General features: G+C 41.0%; 1 protein-coding gene across 2 annotated transcripts in view; it reads left to right on the top strand.

The window, feature by feature from the left end:
* The window catches only part of MYOCD (myocardin), a gene marked incomplete at both ends in the record, with an annotated part of 89,922 nt that overhangs the window by 19,327 nt on the left and 48,730 nt on the right, over positions 1-21,865 (top strand). For both annotated transcript variants that reach the window (XM_082678321.1, XM_082678320.1), the window contains one exon: positions 15,395-15,460. In XM_082678321.1, the coding sequence (XP_082534447.1) occupies positions 15,395-15,460 (66 nt within the window). The remainder of the gene's footprint in view (positions 1-15,394; positions 15,461-21,865) is intronic.

Raw genomic sequence — 21,865 nt, 5'->3', positions numbered from 1 at the left:
TGACGGAATGATTGCTCTTGTGGTTGCCAAGGGATGCTGGCTGCTAGGCAGGGTACAGAGGATTCTACCAGGAGACAAGAGCGCATTGTAATAAGGTGCTAAAGAAGCAGTGAGAGCCCACCACCAGCTGCTGATGGGAGAGGCTTCCCTCTGCTGCTGTTGCTAAGGAACCTTGGCGTGGTCCTCTGAATCGGAAGCTTTACCGCCTCTCGCGAGGCTTTACTCCCCCGCAAGGAGGGTTCAAAGGACCAAGTTGGGCTGGAGGAACGGGGTTCTCTTGATGCAATGGCGGCGCCGTTATCCGCCCCTCAGACCCTCGTTCCTGAGTGAAAATCACTCCATCTGTTCCTAAGCAATGTCTCCTTGGAGGTTTGAGATTTTTTAGATCGAAATCACAAAAATAACATTTAAGTTGGAAGGGATTTAGGGACGACCCAACCCAATGATTTTTGAAACTACTCCACAGAGCTCTGACATTTCATGAGAGGTTTTGCTTTTACTGTGCTCCCTGGTACTGTTTTGTTTTGTTTTGTTTTTCCTTCCATGTAGAATTTCAGCTTGAAAAAAAAAAAGGTTTCTTTTTTTTTTTAAGTTTGAGAACACCTAATTCTAACTTAATCTGTCCTGTCCTTCATGGGTAAGGAGGCTGGAGCCCAAAGAGATGACTTTTTTTTTTTTTTGCGGTACGCGGGCCTCTCACTGTTGTGGCCTCTCCCGTTGCGGAGCACAGGCTCCGGACGCGCAGGCTCAGCGGCCATGACTCACGGGCCCAGCCACTCCACCGCACGTGGGATCTTCCCGGACCGGGGCACGAACCTGTGTCCCCTGCATCGAACCCGTGTCCCCTGCATCGGCAGGCGGACTCTTAACCACTGCGCCACCAGGGAAGCCCGAGATGACCTTTCTGTATTATTATTTTGAAGTGTTGTTGGAAGAAGACCTTTGGGTTCGCTCAGCAAAATTGGGGGATTGATTTTCACCTTACCACGTAGTCAAAGCAGAGCCACTGTTGGAGTGGAATTTATGGAACATTAGAAGGAAGATGATTCTCTAGATGATGAATATATGGTTGGTTTAGTGAGTACATGTCTTCCGTTTATCATTTACCTTCTTTGAGGTGTTTTTTCATTCATTCCCTCCCACAAAAATGACTTACTAAATGTAAAATAAACACAAATTAGTTTATGACTTTGGTTACGTTTAAATACAAATTAATTTATAATTCAGAAACAGTATCTTGTTAGACCATGCATTCTGGGGTTCCTTTAGAACAGGGGTCCCCAATACCCGGCCCGCAGACTGGTACCGGTGTGCGGCCTGTTAGGAACCGGGCCACACAGCAGGAGGTGAGCGGCAGGCGAGAGAGTGAAGCTTCATCTGCCGCTCCCCGTCGCGCCATTGCTCCCCAGAGCTCCCCAGCGCTGGCATTACCACCTGAACCATCCCTCACCCGCCGTCCGTGGAAAAAGTGTCTTCCACGAAACCGGTCCCTGGTGCCGAAAAGGTTGGGGACCACCGCTTTAGAAAATATGACCATTCTTAGAGGCCAAAGGGTGATGGCAAGTGAGCTGTGTAGAGACCACAGGTAAAGCGAGGCTGAGAGAAATTTGTTTTGGAAAAATGGAGGATTTGGTAGGAAAAAAAACAGTTGAGTAGAGGGAGGGTAGAACAGAAAATCAATCAAATATGAATAATATGATGGTCTTAGGAAGGCAGTGTCTCCATGGCAACGCGGGAGGTGTGATGGGTAAGGATGATGCTCATCGCAGTGATGGTTTACTTAGATGGACCAAATAGAAGCTTAGCACACAGGTCCCAGCAACTTCTTTGTAGGATGCAACTTCATGGGCCCATGTCGTATTCTAGATAGAAAGTAATGAACAAGAATTCACAACTGCCGAAGAGTTGGGAAACACCAAGACACCTAGTGTTATTGTTTAGGGGCAAAGGCAGCTACTCTCCACCATCAGTGGTCGGAGGAAAGATATCTGGGTTTCACTTGGACCTGCCAGCTTTGTCAATACAGCCCAAACTCAAGTATGAATGGGTAATAATCCAGCTTATTGGGTCGGTATAGATGGCTCCCATGAAGAATTCTACTTCCCAAATTGCTGCTTCCAAATCCCCCCCTCCCTCCCTCCCTCCCTCCCTTCCTTCCATCCTTCCCCTCTCCCTCCACCTCATTCAGAATTAGAATCACCTCCACGCTGGGCCCAGGGAGGCAGCTCATGATCTGGGTGGAAGCCTTACAAATCCATAGTGGTACCAAGACACTAGGCCCATCTGTGGTTTCCTTCCTGGAGCAGAAACTCACCCTTGATTTAACTCATCTTTTGTTTTCCAATACATACATATGAACTAATAGCCTTCACTGGGATATTCATACACACACAAATATTCTCCTTACAGTGAAAGAAAACGAAACCTTTTTCCTACTGTCTTTCTTCTTGTTACTTCCTCTTTTTACCTTTATCCCATCCTTGCTTTCTCTTCTTTTGTCTGCTCCCTTTTTCCCTAAGATCCTCAGTACATTCAGAACTGATTCAGACTCAGACTTCATCAGATTAAACTTTTCCTACCTGTCGTATATAAACATTTCCATGAATACGTGGCACTATCTTAACTTTGATATGTCACCTCTGTTGCTGGTGTGAATAGAAGCTACTTTCTACCATTTGGTCCCTTGAAACCTTGTAATTACTTAGAAATCATTCTGAGGGCTTGGTTTTGATCATCTAAACAAGGATTGTGTAACTGGAGGGCTGAGGGTATTTCAGACTAGACTCCTACACCGTACGAAATGTATATTTAAGTCAAGGATAAACCCAGCCTAACAAAACAAAGTATCGAGGTCAGAAGATAAAGGGTAGAAAAGGATCCAAGGGTATAGAAGTAATGTATATATAAGTATTATATGACAGAATCTAGATCTAAAATCCATTTAATTCGAAATTAATTATGTTAGAATAATTAGTTAACAATTTGAAAAAACAATGAAAGCCTTTTTTAATACTATATACTAAAATTAATTCCAGGTGCAGTGCAAAGTCAGATACAAAAACCAAAACCATAAAAATATAAGAACATTTAAGTGAATATATAATCTGGAGATGAAGGAGATTTTTCTACGTATACACCAAAGATACAAATCATAAAAGAGTATTTAAAAAGATTGCATATAGAAATGTTAAATGCCAAAAATCATCACAAACAAAATTGATTGGAAACAAAAGACCAGGGGAAATTTACACCATATATGACTGTGTTTAATGTGCTTCAGATATAAATAGCTCTCCCAAACCTATAAGAAAATATAGTCCCACTGGAAAACTTTGCAAAGAATATTATCAGGCCACTCACAAAAGAAAAGATACTAATAATCAACAAATCTATGAAAATGTGTCTGAGTAATTAGAAGGAATAACGGATACCATCATTACTTATCAAATTAGCAAAGCTTTTCTCCTCTTTAATAGCCCTGTTAATAAGGTATAGTGAAATGCGAACCCTCCAAAAGTCCCAGGAGGAGTACAAAGTGATACATCATTTCTGGAAAAAAAAATTAAATGTACAATAAAAGGGGGTTCGTTAAACAGATCGTAGAACATGACAAGACACTATGTGGCCATTAAAAATGAGAGTGTACATATACACACCCACACAAAAAGTGACAATATATTAGCAGTGAAAAAGCAAGGCACAAAGCAGTATAAAGACATGGTCTCATTTCTTCGCATAATATATTTGCTTATCTCTGTTTCTCAAGACTACTTCTTTCCTCAGAATTTCCTGGAATGTTTGTTAAAATATACTTCCAATATACACCAAAGCTATTGGACTGGAGTCTCCAAGGAAAGATCCCAAAGAAATGTTCTTTTCCAGGTCCCAGGTGACTCTTGATGTGAGATGAATTGGGAGAATCCTGATCTAAGCGAATCTAATCTCTTCTGTTGCTTTAGATTAAACTGAGATCCAGAGAGATTCTGGGACCAGTCTAAAGAAACAACTACGTAAGAGCAGAGGGGGTTCTAGAATGACATGCGCTGTATTCCAGATAAGTGATCCCTTTTTAGGGCACCAGGCTTATGCAGACCGATATTATTAAATCAAATTCCCATCAGCCTCCTTCTATTTTGGTCAGACAGGTAACAGAACTTCTCTTCAACTCCTCTGTTTCACATTCAGTAATGATCTTTCATTGTTGATGGCAAATGGAAAGTTTTCCATTTCCACTGTTCCCTAGCAATGTGACATTTTCAAACAGTAGCACAAAACTCTTTAAATAGAAAAGATCCATTTCTACTCTATCGTGACTCAGTAACAGACCCAGGATTCTTCTCAAACTTTCCTAAAAATGTCATCTTTGGGCTGGACTCAAGAGGAACATTTCAGCCAAGGAGACGCATTTTCCACTCTGTCAGGAATGAACAAGCATGGGGTTGGAACATAAAGTGTTTTGCAATCCTCAGAAAAGCAATACTTCTCACCAAAACCATGGCAACAACTCTGTGTGATGCCGTCAGAGTCTGGGATCATTCAGGAGCCTCATCCTAACTGGAGACTCCACTGAGCCCATCACCTGTGTTGGTGAGAATGGTACTCCACATGACTGTTGCTATGGAAACACTACGGACAGTAATGCTGAGCTGAGGGTCCCTTACGTTGGGTTACCAAAGAGGCAGGGAGCATAAAACATGCCTCGTTTTCTAGTGGCTCCTGATTCTTCATTTGAAAGGAACCCTTCCAATGGAGGAAATACATTAAAACATAAGGTTTAACATGGAAGAAGTTACCATTTTATCATCCAAATGGTTCCATTCAGGATTTGCACCCATGAGGCAAAACTTTAAAGTCCAAAGTCACGGGTTTGAAGTTCGCTGTCCTTGCTTCGTAAGTCTATGGCCTTGGATGAGCTATTTACACCCTCTGGGCCTTATGAGTTTTAACATAGGGATCAGAATTCATACAACTACAGGATTAATGGGAGGTTTCGATGAGATGATTTATATAAAAACTTGTGTCCGAGAGACTGGCACTTTTCAATTCTACCAATGCCAGAGAGACGGGGAGAAATAGTGAACAGGAAGATGGAAGAATTGATCTGTGTTGAGTTACTGATTCAGCTTCTACCATTCACTTCCTTTTCTGTCCTCTGCCTTTCCCACTTCACTCTCCATACTGTATAACCTCTGTACCTCTGGTCCCTTCTTCCTACAAATCCCTCCTTTACAATTTGCATCAGCTGCCCCCAGCAACTGCTAGCCCTGAACTTGGCCAGTATTTAAAGACAGCAGTGACTTTCTAAAACTTATACTTCAGTGCTCCCACTACAAGTTAAAGCTCCTTCTCTTCAAATTCTGTAACCAGAACCCAGCAGTTGGGCTTTCTCCCGAAGCAGCTATTAGCAGTATAAAACAGAAAGGTATTTGACAGCCTCGTATAGGTTCGAAAGTGGTTAACTCGTTAACTCCATCCCAATAATCCTGTGAAATTGGTTATTCTGATTTGTTATTGACACTGTTGCTATACACAGAGAAGGCTAGGACTCGTAGACAGAGTGACTTACTCAAGGTCACGCGGCTTGGTGGAATCAAAGTTGAGTCTCTGTTTTCCATTCCCACCCTTGCTCCATCGTATTGCTTCCCTTTTGCATCAGGAAAGGTCTGTCTGGGCATATAGCAGAGGTGGTTTTCTGTGTGACAAGAGAAATGTCACAGTGTCCATCAATCCCGATAGCTCCCTCCTCTTTAACCTGAAACTCTTCAGAGACGTGCACAGTTGTACCCGGTCCTTCCCATCCTGACTGGCCCTGCTTCCTCTGCTGGGCCCAGGCAACTGACATGTTCTGGTTGCAACCCAGTGGTGTGTAGAGATATTCTAGCTCCCATCCTTTTTTTTAATTTATTTACTTTATTGAAGTATAGTTGATTTACAATGTTGTGTTGATTTCTGCTCTATAGGCAAGTGATTCAGTTAGACATATATATACATTCTTTTTCAGATTCTTTTCCATTATGGTTTATTACAGGATATTGAATCTAGTTCCCTGAGCTCTACAGGAGGACCTTGTTGTTAATTCATTCTATATATAATAGTTTGCATCTGTTAATCCCAAACCCCCAATCCTTCTGTCCCCTACCCACCTCCCCGTTGGCAACCACAAGTCTCTTCTCTGTCTGGGAGTCTCTCTCTCTTTTGTAGATGGATTCGTTTGTGTCATATTTTAGATCCCACATGTAAGTGATATCATATGGTATTTGTCTTTCTCTTTCTGACTTACTTCACTTGGTATGATAATCTCTAGGTCCATCCATGTTGCTGCACATGGCATTATTTCATTCTTTTTTATGGCTGAATAATATTCCATTGTCTGTGTATACCACATCTTTATCCATTCACCTGTCGATGGACATTTAGGTTGTTTCCAGGTCTTGGCTATTGTGAATAGTACTCCTAGCTCCCATTCTTGGGTTGGGTATCCAGTCTCAGCCCCAGCTGCGTGCAGGGAACCTAGTCCTGGTCCTGCACTATACTTGATCCAGAGGTTTCTATATATTCTTTAATAATCTTAACCAGGATGATGCTACCTATCCAGGTAGGGTTCGCACTTGTGATTACAGAATATTAAAGGAACATATTCCTCCTGCTTCTGGGGAGGTAGGTTCTTGGGGTGATGATGGAACCTGCTACTCACATCCTGAAATTCATTTTGGGGGAAAAGCAGGCTAGAGTAGTCAAGACACATTTATAAAAGAAGGGTGATGTGAGATCCTCCCTATCAGGCATGAAAATCTATCATAAATCTAGAATAATTCAAATAGTGTAGTACTGGGGCAAGAAAAGCCCCAGACAGATGAGAAACTCAGAATTGAGAGCCCAGAACTTATGAATAAAGAAGCAACTTGATTAGAATAAATACCTGTGTTTGTACCAAGAAAACCAAATTGGACTAATTGTCAGTCTTGAAGAGAATTTAATATAGTAGAGCTGGTATTTTATGATTAGATTAAAATCACTAATGTAAATAGTGTGTAGTAAAGAACAGCATGTACTGAGGATTCCTTTTTGTTTTAACCTTAATATTTTCTCAGATCTTCTTATTGGTTCCTAGGCAAGTTATGGAAATTTCTAGAATGATATAAATATTGCCTAACAATTATTGTGTAATTGGTCACAATAATTATCACGTTTTTATTTGAACATTGGGAGGAAATATCACATTGGTTTCTATTGTCTCTTTTTGTCCTTAAATATAACATTGTAATGATTTTGATTTTTTTAATAAAGAAACTTAATTTAAACAAAAAAGAAGCGACCTGAGTGCAAACATGTGACTCTTAATTCTGGCAACGATGCCCAAATGAACACAAAAATAGAGGAAGAAACATTGCTTTGTTTCTGAAAGCTAAGACAGGCTGACACCCGAATGCAGCACCATAAGGGAACATATTGGGATGACATGGAAAAGACGCCAAGAACTCACTCCCTTTCACCTCCCAGAGATAACCGTATGGCCTCAAAGGAAGCGAAGAGGAAGCTCCATGGATACCCGTAATTTGTAGGTGCTTGGAACTGGGAGTGGGGGAAGGCTTGGGCTGAAAAGCAACCCTCTGCTCAGAGTATTTTTAGCTACAGTGGAGCAGTGGAGGTTTGCCAAGAGCTCTGGGGACACAAATGGCCACAGCAGGCTGAAAGCAGGGAGGGCAGTGCTGGTCAGTAAAGCACAGAGAGACAGTCAGGGATGGAGGCCAGACAATAGCTGAGGACAGCTGTGCCCAGAGGGAAAGGCCAGTAGCGGTACGGTTTCTGCCCCAATATCAGGGGTCTCCCACATGCAGCCGGAAGCAGGCATGGAAAGGGAGGTGGTCATTCAGTCTCCACCTCTGTAGCATCAGAGCTTTGCCAAACCTGGAGAAGAAGTCTCCCAGGGACAAATGCCACTGCCAAGATCATCCTGCCCTTGGCCGTCTGGCCTCTCCCTGTAGGCTTGGAGCACTGAACTGGCAACCAGGCCACCAGCTTCACTGGAGAGAAGGATTACAGCAGCTTCCAAGTGATAAGAGCAGCAAAGCCAAGGGTGCTGGACAACCCTGCCGTGCTTTACTTAGCTAGTGAGAAGAACGTCGGAATAACCCCTCAAGAGAGCTGTTTGCTTTACGGACCAAAAGCCTGCAAACGGTTCCACTTCTAAGAGTGTACCCCAAAGTAATATCTTGAGGACGTGGCCCCAAATTAACTACAAAAAATGTCTGCTTCAGTTTTACATGGTAAGATACGGGAAACAAACTCATTATTCAATGACAGACATTTCGTTCAATCACTTATGGAATAATCAGAAAATGAAATACTATGCAGCTTATAAAATTGTCTCTTTTGAAGGGTATTCAATGGCATAGGAATATATTTGTGATACATTACTAAAAAGAGCAGCTAATGAAGGAAAACTTACTGTATGATCCCACATAAACATATAGGAAAAAGGAGCTCAAGTACATGAATCGAATATTAGTAATAGTTATCTCTAGCTCAGGGATGAGTATTTCTTTTCCTGGAAGCCTTTCTGTATCTTGCAGTGTTTCTACATTGAGTCCATATTGCTTTTGCTATCCACCCTTTATCCCTCTATGTTACATTCTAAGAGAATGGCTCAGACATCCAGTTTACTGATTTATTTTTAACTGTATTCATTCAGCCATCCACTTGAGTGTGTTTATTTTCATGAACTAAGTTATATTTTGACCTTTGGTTTATTTTTTAATTTTATTTTTCTGATTATAGTAAAACACATAAAATTTAGTTTAATCGTTTTTAAGTGTACAGTCAGTGGTATTAAATACATTCACATGGTTTTACAACCATCTTCAGATCTTTTTCATCTTGCAAAACTGAAACTCAATACTCATTAAAACGATAACTCCCCATGGCCTGGTCCCCTCCTCCCCTGGCAATCACCATTGTTTTCTCTGTCTCTATGAATTTGACTACTCTAGGGACTTCATATCAGTGGAATCATGCAGTATTTGTCCTTTAGTGACTAGTTTATTTTACTCAGCATAATGGCCTCAAGGTTCATCGACATTGTAGCATGTGTCAGAATCTCCTTCCTTGTTAAGGCTGAATAATACCCTACTGTATGTCTACACAACATTTTGTTTGTCCATTCATTCACTGGTGGACACTTGGGTCATTTCCACCTTTTGGTTACGGTGAATAATGCTGCTATGAACCTGGGTGTACAAGTATCTCTTCTAGCCTCTGCTTTCACTTCTTTTGGACGTATACTCGGAAGTGGGATTGCTGGATCATATGGTAGTTCTATTTTAATTTTTTGAGGAGCCACCGTACTGGTTTCTATAGTAGCTAAACTAGTCTACATTCTCAGCAGCAGTGCAGTTTCGTCACATCCTCATCAACACTTGTTAATTCCCATTTTTTTAAACAGTAGCCATCCTGATGGGTATGAAGTGGTTATTTTATTTTATTTTTAATTAATGAAAATTATCTTGCCTGCCTCTGAGAAATACCTGCTCCATTTGTTCACACTGTTTTGTTGAAGTTTGGAGCCTTTCTTTCGTGGTGCTGACATTCCTCCCAGGTTAGGTGATTCTTGGTTGTACCCTCACGTATGCCCTGCGGATACCTGTTAGACTGTCTGATGCACAGGTGAGCACAGTCTGTGGGGAAAAGACATGTTGCTTCACAGTCTGAAGCCCACCACTGTGTCTCCCAAGATGACTTGTTTACTGCTCCCACCTGGAGACAGTTTCATCCCACATAACCAATGCCCGATCCAGTGTATGGAGGGGTACAGGACATAGTAGGGGCAGACCTCTAGCTTTGGTACCCCAATTAACAATCCTGTTACGTTGAGCCTTAGACTCCCTCCTGCTCCAGGGCAAGGAGGATTCTTGGCATGGCTTTCAGTCACTCACTTGTGTATGTCTTGGGATGAGTTTTCCAATCCAGTCAATTCCATATTCATTTTATGTCTCAGAGATTACTTACAGTTCCAGTCCACTGAGGAATCCCCTTATTCTTTCCCTGTGAAGGTATAGAGTTTTTAAACTATCATTTCTGTTATTTATAGCAATCAGTTGTGTACTCCGTCTGCCATCTCGAAACAGAAAACATTTACTACTTTCGCTGCTAAGAGGAGAGAAAAGGATAAGAAGTGTAAATTAGCATAAATTAGAACTTAGCACCTAGAAACAGATCATGGCTTATATTAGAACTCTAATAAATGATGAAAGCAACATTACAAATCAGTGAGCAAAGGAAAATTCTTTAATAAATGGCAGAGATATATGTAGTTTGCCAATTATTTGGAATAAATTAAAGTTATAGTCTAGCCTCAAGCCATACGTCAGATTCCACACGTGGGGATATATATATATATTTCTCTCTTCCTTCATATCACCAAATTCTTCCATTTTTTTTGTTCAAAAGTGTTTTTATATTTTTCTCTTTCATTCACTTCTATTACTTTAATGCAGTCAATCTAAGTCAAAATAGCTTTATATCTAGAGAACTGAAGCAGGCTTCAAAATGGTTGACACTAGTAATGGGAGATCTCTCTAAACTTTTTCCTGTATTGGATTAAGATCTATGATAAATACAAATAATTGAGGATTCTTACTTACTTTTGGTGTAATATATAGAATATGGAAGTTATTTGACGGAGAACTTGCAAAATCACTTATTCCAATCACAATATTTTGATAGAATTTACTAGTAAAACAGTCTGGGCTTGGAGGGTTTTTTGAGGGGAGAACTTTTTGGTAATCAGTGTAATTTATTTATTAAATATAGCATATTCAGATTTCTGGTTCTTGTATCAATTTTGGTAAGTTGTAGTTTTCAAGAAATTTTATCTAAATTGTCAAGTTTATTGGCACAAATTTGTTAATGATATTTTCCTGTTATCCTTTCTAATGTCGAGTGTCTAGGGTGGTAATTCCTGATACTGGTAAAATTTATCCTTTCTCTCTCTCTCTCTCTCTCTCTCTTTTTTTTTTTTTTTTGTCAGTCTGGTGAGGCTTTGTCAGTTTTGTTGTCTTGGCAAAGAACCAGCCTTTGGCTTTGTTAATTTTCTCTGGTACTTGTCTGCTTTCTGTTTTGAAGATTTCTGCTCTGATCTTTATTTCTCTTCCTTCTCCTTACTTTGAGTATACTTCTTTTTTAGCTCACTAAGGTAGAAACTTAGGTCATTGATTATTTAACTCTTTCTCCTAATCTAACAGAAGCACTTAAGACTCTAAGTTCCCCTCTAAGCATTGCTTTATCTGCATCCCATAAATTGTAGTATGTTGTATATTCATTATCATTCGGTTCAAAATATCTGTAATTTCCCTCGTGATTTATTTTTTGACCTATGAATTATTTAGAAGTTATCACCTGGTATTTTCCTAAAAAGCACATTGGTTCCCATTTCTAATTAATTCCAGTGTGATCAGAGAAATACTTTATATGAGTTCAGTTTTTTTTATTGAAACTTGTTTTATGGTCTAGTATATCTTGATGAATGTACTATGTGCACTTGAGAAGGATGTTTATTCTGTAGTTAGTGGGTGTAGAGCTCTATAAATATAAATTAAATCAAGATGGTTGATATTGTTGTTCACATCCTCTATGTCATTAGTAATTTTTTATCTAGTTCTACCAAGTGTTGAGAGGGATCTTAAAAATCTACCATGATTTTGAAATTGTCTATCCCTTTAATTCTGTCAGTTTTTGCTTCCTGTAATTTGAAGCTCTTATTAGATGCCTATCCATTTATAATTGCTAAGTCTTCCTGATGAATTGTCTTTTTTATAATTATGAAATGTCCCTTCTTTATCTCTGTTAATACTCTTTGACTTAAAGTATGTATTAACTGATATAGCCATTCCACCTTCTTATGATTACTGGTTTGTATGGTGTATCTTTTATCCATCTATTTGTTTTTAACCAATCTGAGTCTTTATGTATAAAGTGTGTCTCTTGTAGACAGCATATAATTGAATATTGCTTTTTTAAAAATCCCTCCTGATAATCTGCCTTTTGAGTGTTTAACCCATTAATATTTAATGTAATTATTGATTACCACTTTATTACTCATTTTCTGTTTGTCCCTCTACTTTTTGTTTCTATTTTCCCCATTTCTTGCCTTGTTTTAGATTATTTGAATATTTTTTAACATTCCATTTTAATCTATTTATTCTTTTAAATTATACCTCTTGGCATTTTTTTTTTTAGTTGCTCTAAGGATGAGAATATACATAATTAACCTTTCATAGTCTACCTAAAGTCTACCTATAGCCTTTGCTGTCACAAAGGGCCCTTGATGTTATAATTGTTACCTGTATTACATCTACATGCCTTAAGAACATCACCAGACAATGATATGACTTTTCTCTAAACAGTTATATATATATATATATATATATATATATATACGCGCGCGCGCGCACACACACACACACACACACACACACATATGCCATATATATTTCTTAAACTTAAGAAGAAAAAAAATCTTTAAAATTTACCCAGCTAGTTACCATTTCTGATATGCTTTCATCATTCTTGAATATCCAGGTTTCCTTCTGATATCATTCCCCTTCAGCCTGAAGAATTTCCTTAACCATAGTAGTAAGTAATAAGGAAATTAATTCCTTATTGTAGTAAAGTCTGCTGGCAACAAATTATCCTGTTTCCCTTTTACCTGAACATATCTTTATTTCACCTTCATTTCTAGAGGATATTTCCTATTCTGGGTTGACAGTTTCAGGTTTGTTTTCATTTTGTTTTATTTTCTGGACTCCATGATTTCTACTGAGAAGTCTGTGATTATTTAAATCAATGTTTCCCTTTATGTAATGTGTTGTTTTTCCTGGCTACTTTCAAGATTTTCTCCTTCTCTTTGGTTTTCAGCCATTGGATTATGATGTATCTAAGTGTGGTTTTCTGTGACTATATCTGGTTTGGGGTTTGTTGAACTTTCTGAATCTGTAAATTTCTGTTTTTCACCGAATTTAGGGAGTTTGGGCAATTATTTATTTTTCTGTTCTCTCTCTAGGACTCTAATTAGCTGATATTAGACTTTTTGATATTGTGGCACAGGTACCAGAGGCTCTGTCCACTTTTTCCATCATTTCCCTCTCTCTTCTTCAGTTTGCTCTGTGTTCAAGTATACCGATTAATTACTCTAATATTCATTCTCTTTTCAGGCCTTTCGGTGAATTTTTTATTTCAGATATTCTACTGTTAAGTTTTGTATTTCCATTTGATTCCTTTTTATGTGTTCTGTTTTCTTGGTGAGACTTCCTGTCTTTACATTCATTTCAAGTATGTTTTCTTTTACTTCATTGAGCATAGTTGAAAATAACTAAAGGCCTTGTCTGATAATTCCAACATCTGGGTCATCTCAAGGTTAGCACCTCATTATTGTCTTTTCCATTTAGAGTGGGTCGCATTTTCCTAATTCTTAGTGTGTAGAGTAATTGTGCATCGCATCCTGGACATTGTGAATCTTATACATAGACTCCTACGGTCCTCAGGAGAATGCTGATGTTTTTGTTTTAGCACACAGTTAACCCAGGTAGAGTCCCACTTTAAGCTCTCTCTTGCCTGTGTGCACAGACGTTCAAATTCCAGTTTAATTTTAAACCTTTGCTGTGCTGCTTTGAATCTGCCCCATGGAAACATCATTAGTGGATCAACCTGAAACTTGGAGAGATTCACACATGGAATTAGGGAACCCCCTCCTCCAGCTCCCTCCCTTACTGATTTCCCCCTTACTCCCTGGTGGGCAGCCTTGGTTGTCTGGGCACCTTTTCCTGATTCCTCTGGCCAGAAAGATGAGCAGGTTTTCTATTGGAGTTTTAACTGCCTATGACTTGCCACTTCATGACTACAGGCCACCCTCAAGGCAAAGCCTCCCGCCCCGAAATGAGAAACTCACCTGCATGTAAGTCACCTCTCCAAGTGTCAACTCCTCCCTACAGTCTGCCTGATTTTGTCACTATTCAGAATCCTCACGTAGTTATTTTTCACATTATGTTCAGAGTTTATGGTTTTTATCAGTAAGAGGGTTGGTCTGAAGGAGGGCTTGAATAATAAACGCTCGTGTCGTTTTCATGTATCCACAAAGTTAAATAATTTAGTCCTCTTTGTTGTCCAGTCCTAAGATGGAGTCATATGAGGCTATTCAGTGAAGCACAGTCCAGCCACCAAAAGTAATTAAAAGTATTTCAGCGACATTGGTCTCTCCCAAAGAAGTTTGGTGAGAAGCCAATTCAAAACCCACAGCAACACTTTTTAAAATTGTCTTTCTCCATTACTCTCTCAGTGTATCTTATGACTGCATTTGCTCTGAAGCCTCACTCTGAAATACTAAATAAACGAACATCAGCCCATATATCCTTTTCATCTTTGCTTCTCTTCTCTCCATTCTAATTTTATCTTCATAAAAGCAATGGTTATTCTCTCTTTTCATTATAAGGCGATTAAACCAATCCCTCTCCTTGAAAAGTTCTGCTCTTTCTGTTCTTATCCTGAGCAACTTAAACCCGGGAACCAAGATGGCGAACTCAGAATCTCCCTGAGAAATTGTAAATGTCCAAAGATGATGGGTATGTTTTTAGGAGGAAAGGGGTGAAGAGAATGAGAAAATCATAAATAATATGCTAGGGATAGTAACAAAGTTTTATAATTTATAGTTTGGACAGATAACAATGTTTTAATTTTTCTAAGTAAAGCATGACTCCAATAGCCCTTCTCTGAATTTCCAAGTGGATTCTAAACTCTCAGAATACTACCATTTATTGATGACTTAGGTGCCAGGCACCCTGCTAAGCAGTCTGCATACACAGTTTAATCAAACTATATAACAATCCTGTAAGGCAGGCGTTGTTCCCAGTTACAAATGAAAACACTCTGAGGGTCAGAGACGTTGAACAACTTGCCTAGAGTTACCCACATAGGAAGGGGCTAGAGATGGGATTTGAACCCAGGTGAGAGTGGAGAGGCCAAGCTTCCTTTACTCCGTCTCCTCCTTTGAAATCATGGCCGAGCTCCCAGCAGTGTTTGATGGTATTCACCTCCCAGGTGGTCTAGCAGGGGAAGACAGAGCATGCTGCTGTGAAAGTAACATTCACTTCACAGAGGAGACAAGTCTTCCAGTCTCTGGCTGTTACCCACTTGCTGCAAAACCCTGCAAGCCCCTCAGCTTCTCTCATCCTTCCTTCTCCACGTCTACAACAGACGCGCAAGTGTCCTTCACGCAGACTTTCAGAACTGTTCTAGAAATAATGCAAGAAGAGTGATGCAAAAAAAAAAAAAAAAGTACAAGGCAAATAGAAGTGATTGCTATCAGTCTTAGCCCAACTCACAAACTAACACTTGCTTTTCTAAGTTTTACAGTTACGGCTTCAACAGAGAAGGACCCAAGAACAGCTGGCTAACCAAGGCATCATACCACGTGAGTAGCTGCATCTCTTATTGACTGATCTGGACCATGGGACCATGCAGCTTGAGAGCTGGAAAGCACCTCAGAGGTCATAGTCTAATTCCATGGATCAGTCTCCCCAGATCCTCACAGACTCTGTGTCAGCAGGAACCCCAGACCTTGGCAAGGAGGCTTAGCCCCAAATGCTACTCACCTGTAAGCGCTTCCCTTTAATCATATAGGTTGTACCGAAAATTCTAATGTGGTGGTTTGTTTATAGGACAAACACAATTCTATGGACGTCCGTCCCTCTCTCCTACTTTTAGAATTGGATCTAATCACTCTTCTTTCCGGAAGCATCAATCACATCACCTTTTTCTCACCTCCTCGGTTTCACTTCTGTGTGGGTACCTGAGTCCACAAGTAATTGAATATTGTCCAGTGCTTCCTTTCTGGAATAATGAGTGGCAATACCATTCTAGTGTAAATGGTATAACATTGAATTACTGGCCATCATTTGGGTCAAAGAAGAAGGATTATCATATCTTTTAGAAGATACGTTTGAAATTTCCTGCCAGTTTAGCAATGGAAGCTAACTTTGGGTTAGCTATAGAAACAGGAAAAGTACTGGATAAATGGAATCACCATGTAAGCTCCTTTAGGTGACACTTTTGAACTTCTCACCCCAGCAAGATTTAAAAGTCAATATCCATAATGACTCCTGCAGAAATCCAGGTCCTCGTCATGACTGTGGCTTCAGGGTTAAGCATGTGCCCTTGATTGAATGTCCTGCAGGTAGTAACCTTGGTGCCCTGTGATCCAAGGTCCAAACAATTTAAGTGTTGTCGGTGCTTCAGAACCAGAACAGAACTAAGAATATTTAAGTCCCTTTCCCTTGGTAATTCAGGTGAAGTTCTTTGTTCATGGCTAAGTGCTACAAAGAATAAACAGCAGGTGACCTATGGCAGAACAACTTTTTTAGAGGTTTGCTAAAGCACAGAAGAAAGATCTCACCTTGCAGCTGAAAGGCTGCTTCAATAAAATGTACAGTGAGGAAGAGAAACCAAAGGTACAAGTCTGTGTGGCCTGTTTCATCTCAGTCAGCCCAGCAGGGCAGGTGCTAAAACCCAGGAAAGACCAAGAGTCTGCAGACTTCAAGACAGATAAATACGTTCGCACTCCATTGTGAGCAGGCCAGTCTTTTTCAGAATCCTGTTGCAGACACGTAGAATCGAACTTGTTTAACCACGTCTAGAAGAACGATTCACTAAGAATGGAGTGTAGACAAGTCTAGATCCACCAGGATCCTCTCCGTAGACCACAGTCTCTGCCACGTGCCCTCAGATATAAGATGAGCACATCGGTTTCAGTGGGATTCAAATAACCTGTTCCTTCACGGGTGTTTCTTTCCCTTAATTCTGGAAAGGCAATTGGAGTAGAGAGGCCTGGTACCTTTGCATCCCCTCAAGCTGTTCACAGCTGATTTAAAGTTTAACCTACGTGCTTAAATAATCCAAGCCCGGGTCTTGCAGCTGGCTTTCGGATGAGAATAAACTTTTGTTTTTAGGTTGCTGGGGTTAAATTTCAGGGAGTCAGTGAAACACCTAATAAAAATAGGAATGAACCCGATGGTGCATTTTTACATAACACCCTTATGTAAGTCATGCAAATTGAACGTCCATTTGTAGAGTCGAATCCAATGAAGATATAATATTTTGTTGTCCAGGATTTTCAGAATCAAGTAGTGTACATATTAACGAAATCCTGCTTGACAGAAATTTTGCATCCATAGCCCATTGTCTGATTAAGATAATTGCTGGGGGAAAGTCTTAAGAGTAATGCAATGATATTTCTTTTTAATTCAGAAAAATGAGAAGGGTTGATTAAGCATCGTCAGTTTTCCTTACTCTTTAGCCATCTCCTCTCCAGGCTTCCCAAGGGTGTCGATTCTGCTGTGGAAAAATGTCAGAGCCGCAGCAGGTGCACCCTGCAGGTCCAGCCCCTAGACCTCGATGACTTAGTGCTTCTGGGGAAGCCAGACCCAGTCGAGCCCCTGCACCTGCTGAGAGGCTGGGGGCCAAGATGGTAGCCTCATCAACCCAGACATGAAACATGCAGTCTGTTTACTCAGCGCCCCCGGGGGCATGTGTGTAAAAGCAGCCGCTCTAGAGGAAGGAACAGGAGCCCATGGTCTCAGGGTCCTTTCAGCTCAATCAAACTCAACACATTTCATGATGAACTTGGCTCTCTGCAGGGTGGTGTGCCAGGTGCTGTGGGGGGCCACAGTGAGCAGGACCGTCCTTCGCGGAGACTCGAGATTTCAGGGGAAAAGGTGACAAGAGACACAGATAGTATGAGTCAGGGTGAAACTAGTTATGTTCTACAAGAGGGCTCTTTATGTCTTCGTTCTATCATTTGAATTTTTTAAAGTGGAAGGAAAGAGGAAAGGAGGAAGAAAGGGGGTAGAATGGAGGGAAGCAAAGCCGGTAGTCATTGGAGATCATCTAATTTACTGATTTTCAATGTTTTTTAATAGTTAAAGATAGTGTGTGTGTGTGTGTGTGTGTGTGTGTGTGTGTGTGTGTGTATATATATATATATATATATACATATATATACATATACTCCCCTGGTGGCGCAGTGGTTGAGAATCCGCCTGCCAAGGCAGGGGACACGGGTTCAAGCCCTGGTCCGGGAAGATCCCACATGCCACAGAGCAACTAAGCCCATGTGCCACAACTACTGAGCCCGCAAGCCACAACTACTGAGTCCATGAGCCACAACTCCTGAAGCCCGCATGCCTAGAGCCCGTGCTCTGCAGCAGGAGAAGCCACCGCAATGAGAAGCCCACACACCGCAACGAAGAGTAGCCCCCGCTCGCCGCAACTAGAGAAACCCCGTGCACAGCAACGAAGACCCCAATGCAGCCAAAAATAAATAAATAAATAAAAATTTTAAATTTATGGAAAAAAAATATATATATATATATATACACACACTGACTGGAACAGGGTCGGGGTCCTCTGTCCCATTCACCCGGCTCCCCTCATCCCTCCTAGATGACCCTGATTATCCTCCCCAGAGTGCTGGTCGTCTTTAAACAGAGTTTGAAAATCCCTTCCCTAGTCCATGTCTCATTGTCTTTAACCTCCATGAAGCCGAGATTGGAGAGGCCTAGGAGGCTTTTCAAACATCCCCAAATCAGGGCCCAGTGTGGTCCTACTTACAGACCTGAACTGTGAGACCTTAAATGCACACACGATAAAATTAGTAACACGATCTCACGTTATCCATACGTTGGAAATAATTGCAGTGCTCCCCCTGAATTTTCAAACTTGTCATAATTGCCTAAATGGAAAGCTTATGGCCAAGTGAATTGTCGATTGTCCTTATGGTGTTATCGGATGGCTCTGCAGTTTTTAGCTGGTCAATGGAAACGCCTGGTCTCCTTGGACAGAATTAGTCATGAGTGGTACATTAGATTAAATCCCAAGGGCATTGTCCATTGCAAAAAAAGAGTGCAGTCCACTCCTAGTGCGGCAGAGCTGAGGCCAGAACCCGTGTCTCCTGATCCTGGTGTAGGGCTCTTGACTCAAATATTCAAAAGGAATCACTGGAACTGTAAAAGCACTTCCTTAAGTTTCTATCATCAAACATTTTGTGGCCAGAAAAATTCAGTTGGAATTTGGGAAAATAAAAACATGTATATGTGAAAATGCCAAGGAAAAGCCCATGGTTTTAATGAAATGGCTTTGGGTTCTACGTTGTAATCTATGTCTCACCATGACCAAGAGTGAATGGAAAATTCCACTGTGTTTGCTCTGTGGCTGGTCTCATTTCAAATGTGCACCAAATTGATGATTAAGTAGAAGGTTTCTCCCCCACTGACTCCAGTGGGACCATGGGTGATTTTCAGTAGACTAGTGAAACTGGTCCACATGGATTGAATTTAATTTCTTCCTCCTTCATGGGCTTGCATCCTGCAGGTTTCAAAGTTGCTGATGAGTAACCAACAGGCCACAGCAATCACAGAATCAAAGTTTCTTTTATAATCGCCCTTCATCACCTCTCTTAAGCATGTACTCCTATCTTACTTGTATATATTATAGGTTTAGGATTTTCCCCTTCCGGTGCTTTGAATGCCCTTAAAGGCATTTTTCCTTGAATTTAGTCAAGGAAGGCACACGGCCCCTTGAACAACTTCAAACAGTGGGAAAGCGTTCTCGGGCCAGAAGCATGGGCCCAGGTTGGCTTCTAAGATTGCTTTCACGTTTATAGTATCAATGGCGGAATTCACATTTTCCAAAGAGTCGTGAAATCTGAGTGAAATAGCCTCTCAACATTAACTTAGAAATATTACTTTAAGAATATATTGTTTGGACTCCTCTCCAAAATCCTACCTCTGAATCTCAAAACGGAGATTTCAAATTGCCTGCTTGTCACCATCAACTAGAGTTCAAAGGGATGGCTTTGCCACCCCTCCCTGCCAGGCTCAAGGCTGCAAGAGGACATCAAGGTTCTCTTATTTTCTCTTGCCTTTGAGATAGAGCCCAGGCTCGTCCTCTGGAGCCCTATGGATGGAGCTCAGATCTGTTCATTATTTCTCAGGCAGATTTTCCCCACTATCTTCTTTTCTCTGGGCATCACTCTCCTGGGTTGAATCTTAAATACCGTTTTATTCCAACCATTTCAGAAGCCTTAGTGCAGAAAGACGATCAGCTCTTGAGTTTTCAATGCAACAACAAAAAAAAGAAAACAATGGTCATAGAGCAATTCAGTAAATATTTTGACCATCTGCTGGGAGGAAGGCCTTATGGAACACAAAGGAGTCAGACATGAATTCTGTTTCAAAGAGCCTACAGTCCAGAAGGTTCCTCAAATCGCTCCTGCTTAGTTATCCCCATTCATAATATTGGATAATGTTCCACCGCTACACGGAGTGAGTTTCTGGGAGAATTGAAGGAAATAGATGACTTTCTCTCCCTTTCCTTCTGCTACTACAGTGGGGCTGATCTATAGGAACCCAGGGGAGAGAGGAGGGAACATTGAGTTTATTCTCCAGGAATATAGAAAACGAGATTAGAGAACTGAAGTGGATTACAGAGGCCCAGGGGCCCAGAGAGGCTGCAACTTCTCCCCAGAGACTCAGAGAAAGCACCGCTGGCCAGAAAGAAGTTTCTGGGCAGCCTGGTTCCATGGTCTGATCGATGTCAATGAATGGAAAGATACGATGAGCTGTCTGTGAATGGTGCTGCCTTTATTTGTTTTGCAGACTAATCCAAGCCTCAACAGCCACATACTTACTGCAAAGCATTGGTAAATCCCTGAATTCTGTGATCCTCCTGCATAGCAAGAAGAGTGACGGGGCACTTCCTCTACCCACAGCACATGCAGCTTCCTGATAGTTTTGAGACGTTGACGGGGCAAAGTCTTCCTTCCCTTCCTCAGTGCCTCCATCTGACTTGGCTTCTCCCCACAGCACCCTCCGTACCACACACTGTTGGCTGTTTGAGCAGAACACGGCACGAGGGTTTCATCTGTCCCTCTCCCCTTCCTTCTAACATCTCAAACTCAGAGAGAGGAAAAAAAAAAAAAAGGCGCCCTGGATTTTCATGCCAAGCCCCTTTGGGTCTAAAATCCTCACTTCTTTATTTCCCTCCCTCTTTCCTTCGATTTTCTAGTTCCTTGCTCCTTAGAAACTAGTAAACCAGTGATGACAGGCACCCTTTGAATTTGTCTTTGAACCCTTCTGCGAAATTCCAAAGTATTCATGTGTGATGCATTAAATTCTCCAAGTGTGCAAGCCAGGCCTTAAATATTACAGAGCTCCGTTGGGAAAAGGCACTCTTTTCAGACCCCTGAGGCCATCCTTTGGGTACCGAATAGGCAACCTGTTGCTACCTAAAGAGTTAAGACAATTTCCAAAGCATTATCACACCCATAGCATGGAGCCCATTTGTTTGGGGAAAAAAAAATACTCGTGGGCCAACTTGTCCTTAACAGCAGAGCCAAGAGAGGACAGGTACTACTAGATGCATTTTGTAAGTGGGAAACTGAGAACACAGGAAACCTATCAGACGTGTTCAAGGCTGTTCCAAAAATAGATGGCAAAGCAAGGACAGAGCCCGCAGGGAAGGCTCCCAAAATTTTAATCACTTTCTAAACTATACCCATTACTGCCATAGGTCTTGCGTTTGAATTAGTTTTGTCTTCCTCCCAAAGAACCCTACATATGTGAATTATTAATCCATGTATCTGTCTTTAATTAGTGGCATATAAGCTTACCAGCCAGTGCTTCTTGATGAGAACAACCAGTTCTAACCCAAGTTATTCTGATTCGAGACAGCAAGTATGAGAAGTGGCAGTTTCATTGAACTAAGCAGCCTTTCTCTGGGCAAACACACCCTTTTTCTTCAGCTTTTTGAAATACTGAGAAAT

The sequence above is a fragment of the Grampus griseus genome (genome assembly GCF_964374135.1).
Source record: "Grampus griseus genome assembly, chromosome: 20".
NCBI lineage: Eukaryota > Metazoa > Chordata > Mammalia > Artiodactyla > Delphinidae > Grampus > Grampus griseus.
This window is presented reverse-complemented; position numbering and strand designations above follow the sequence as displayed.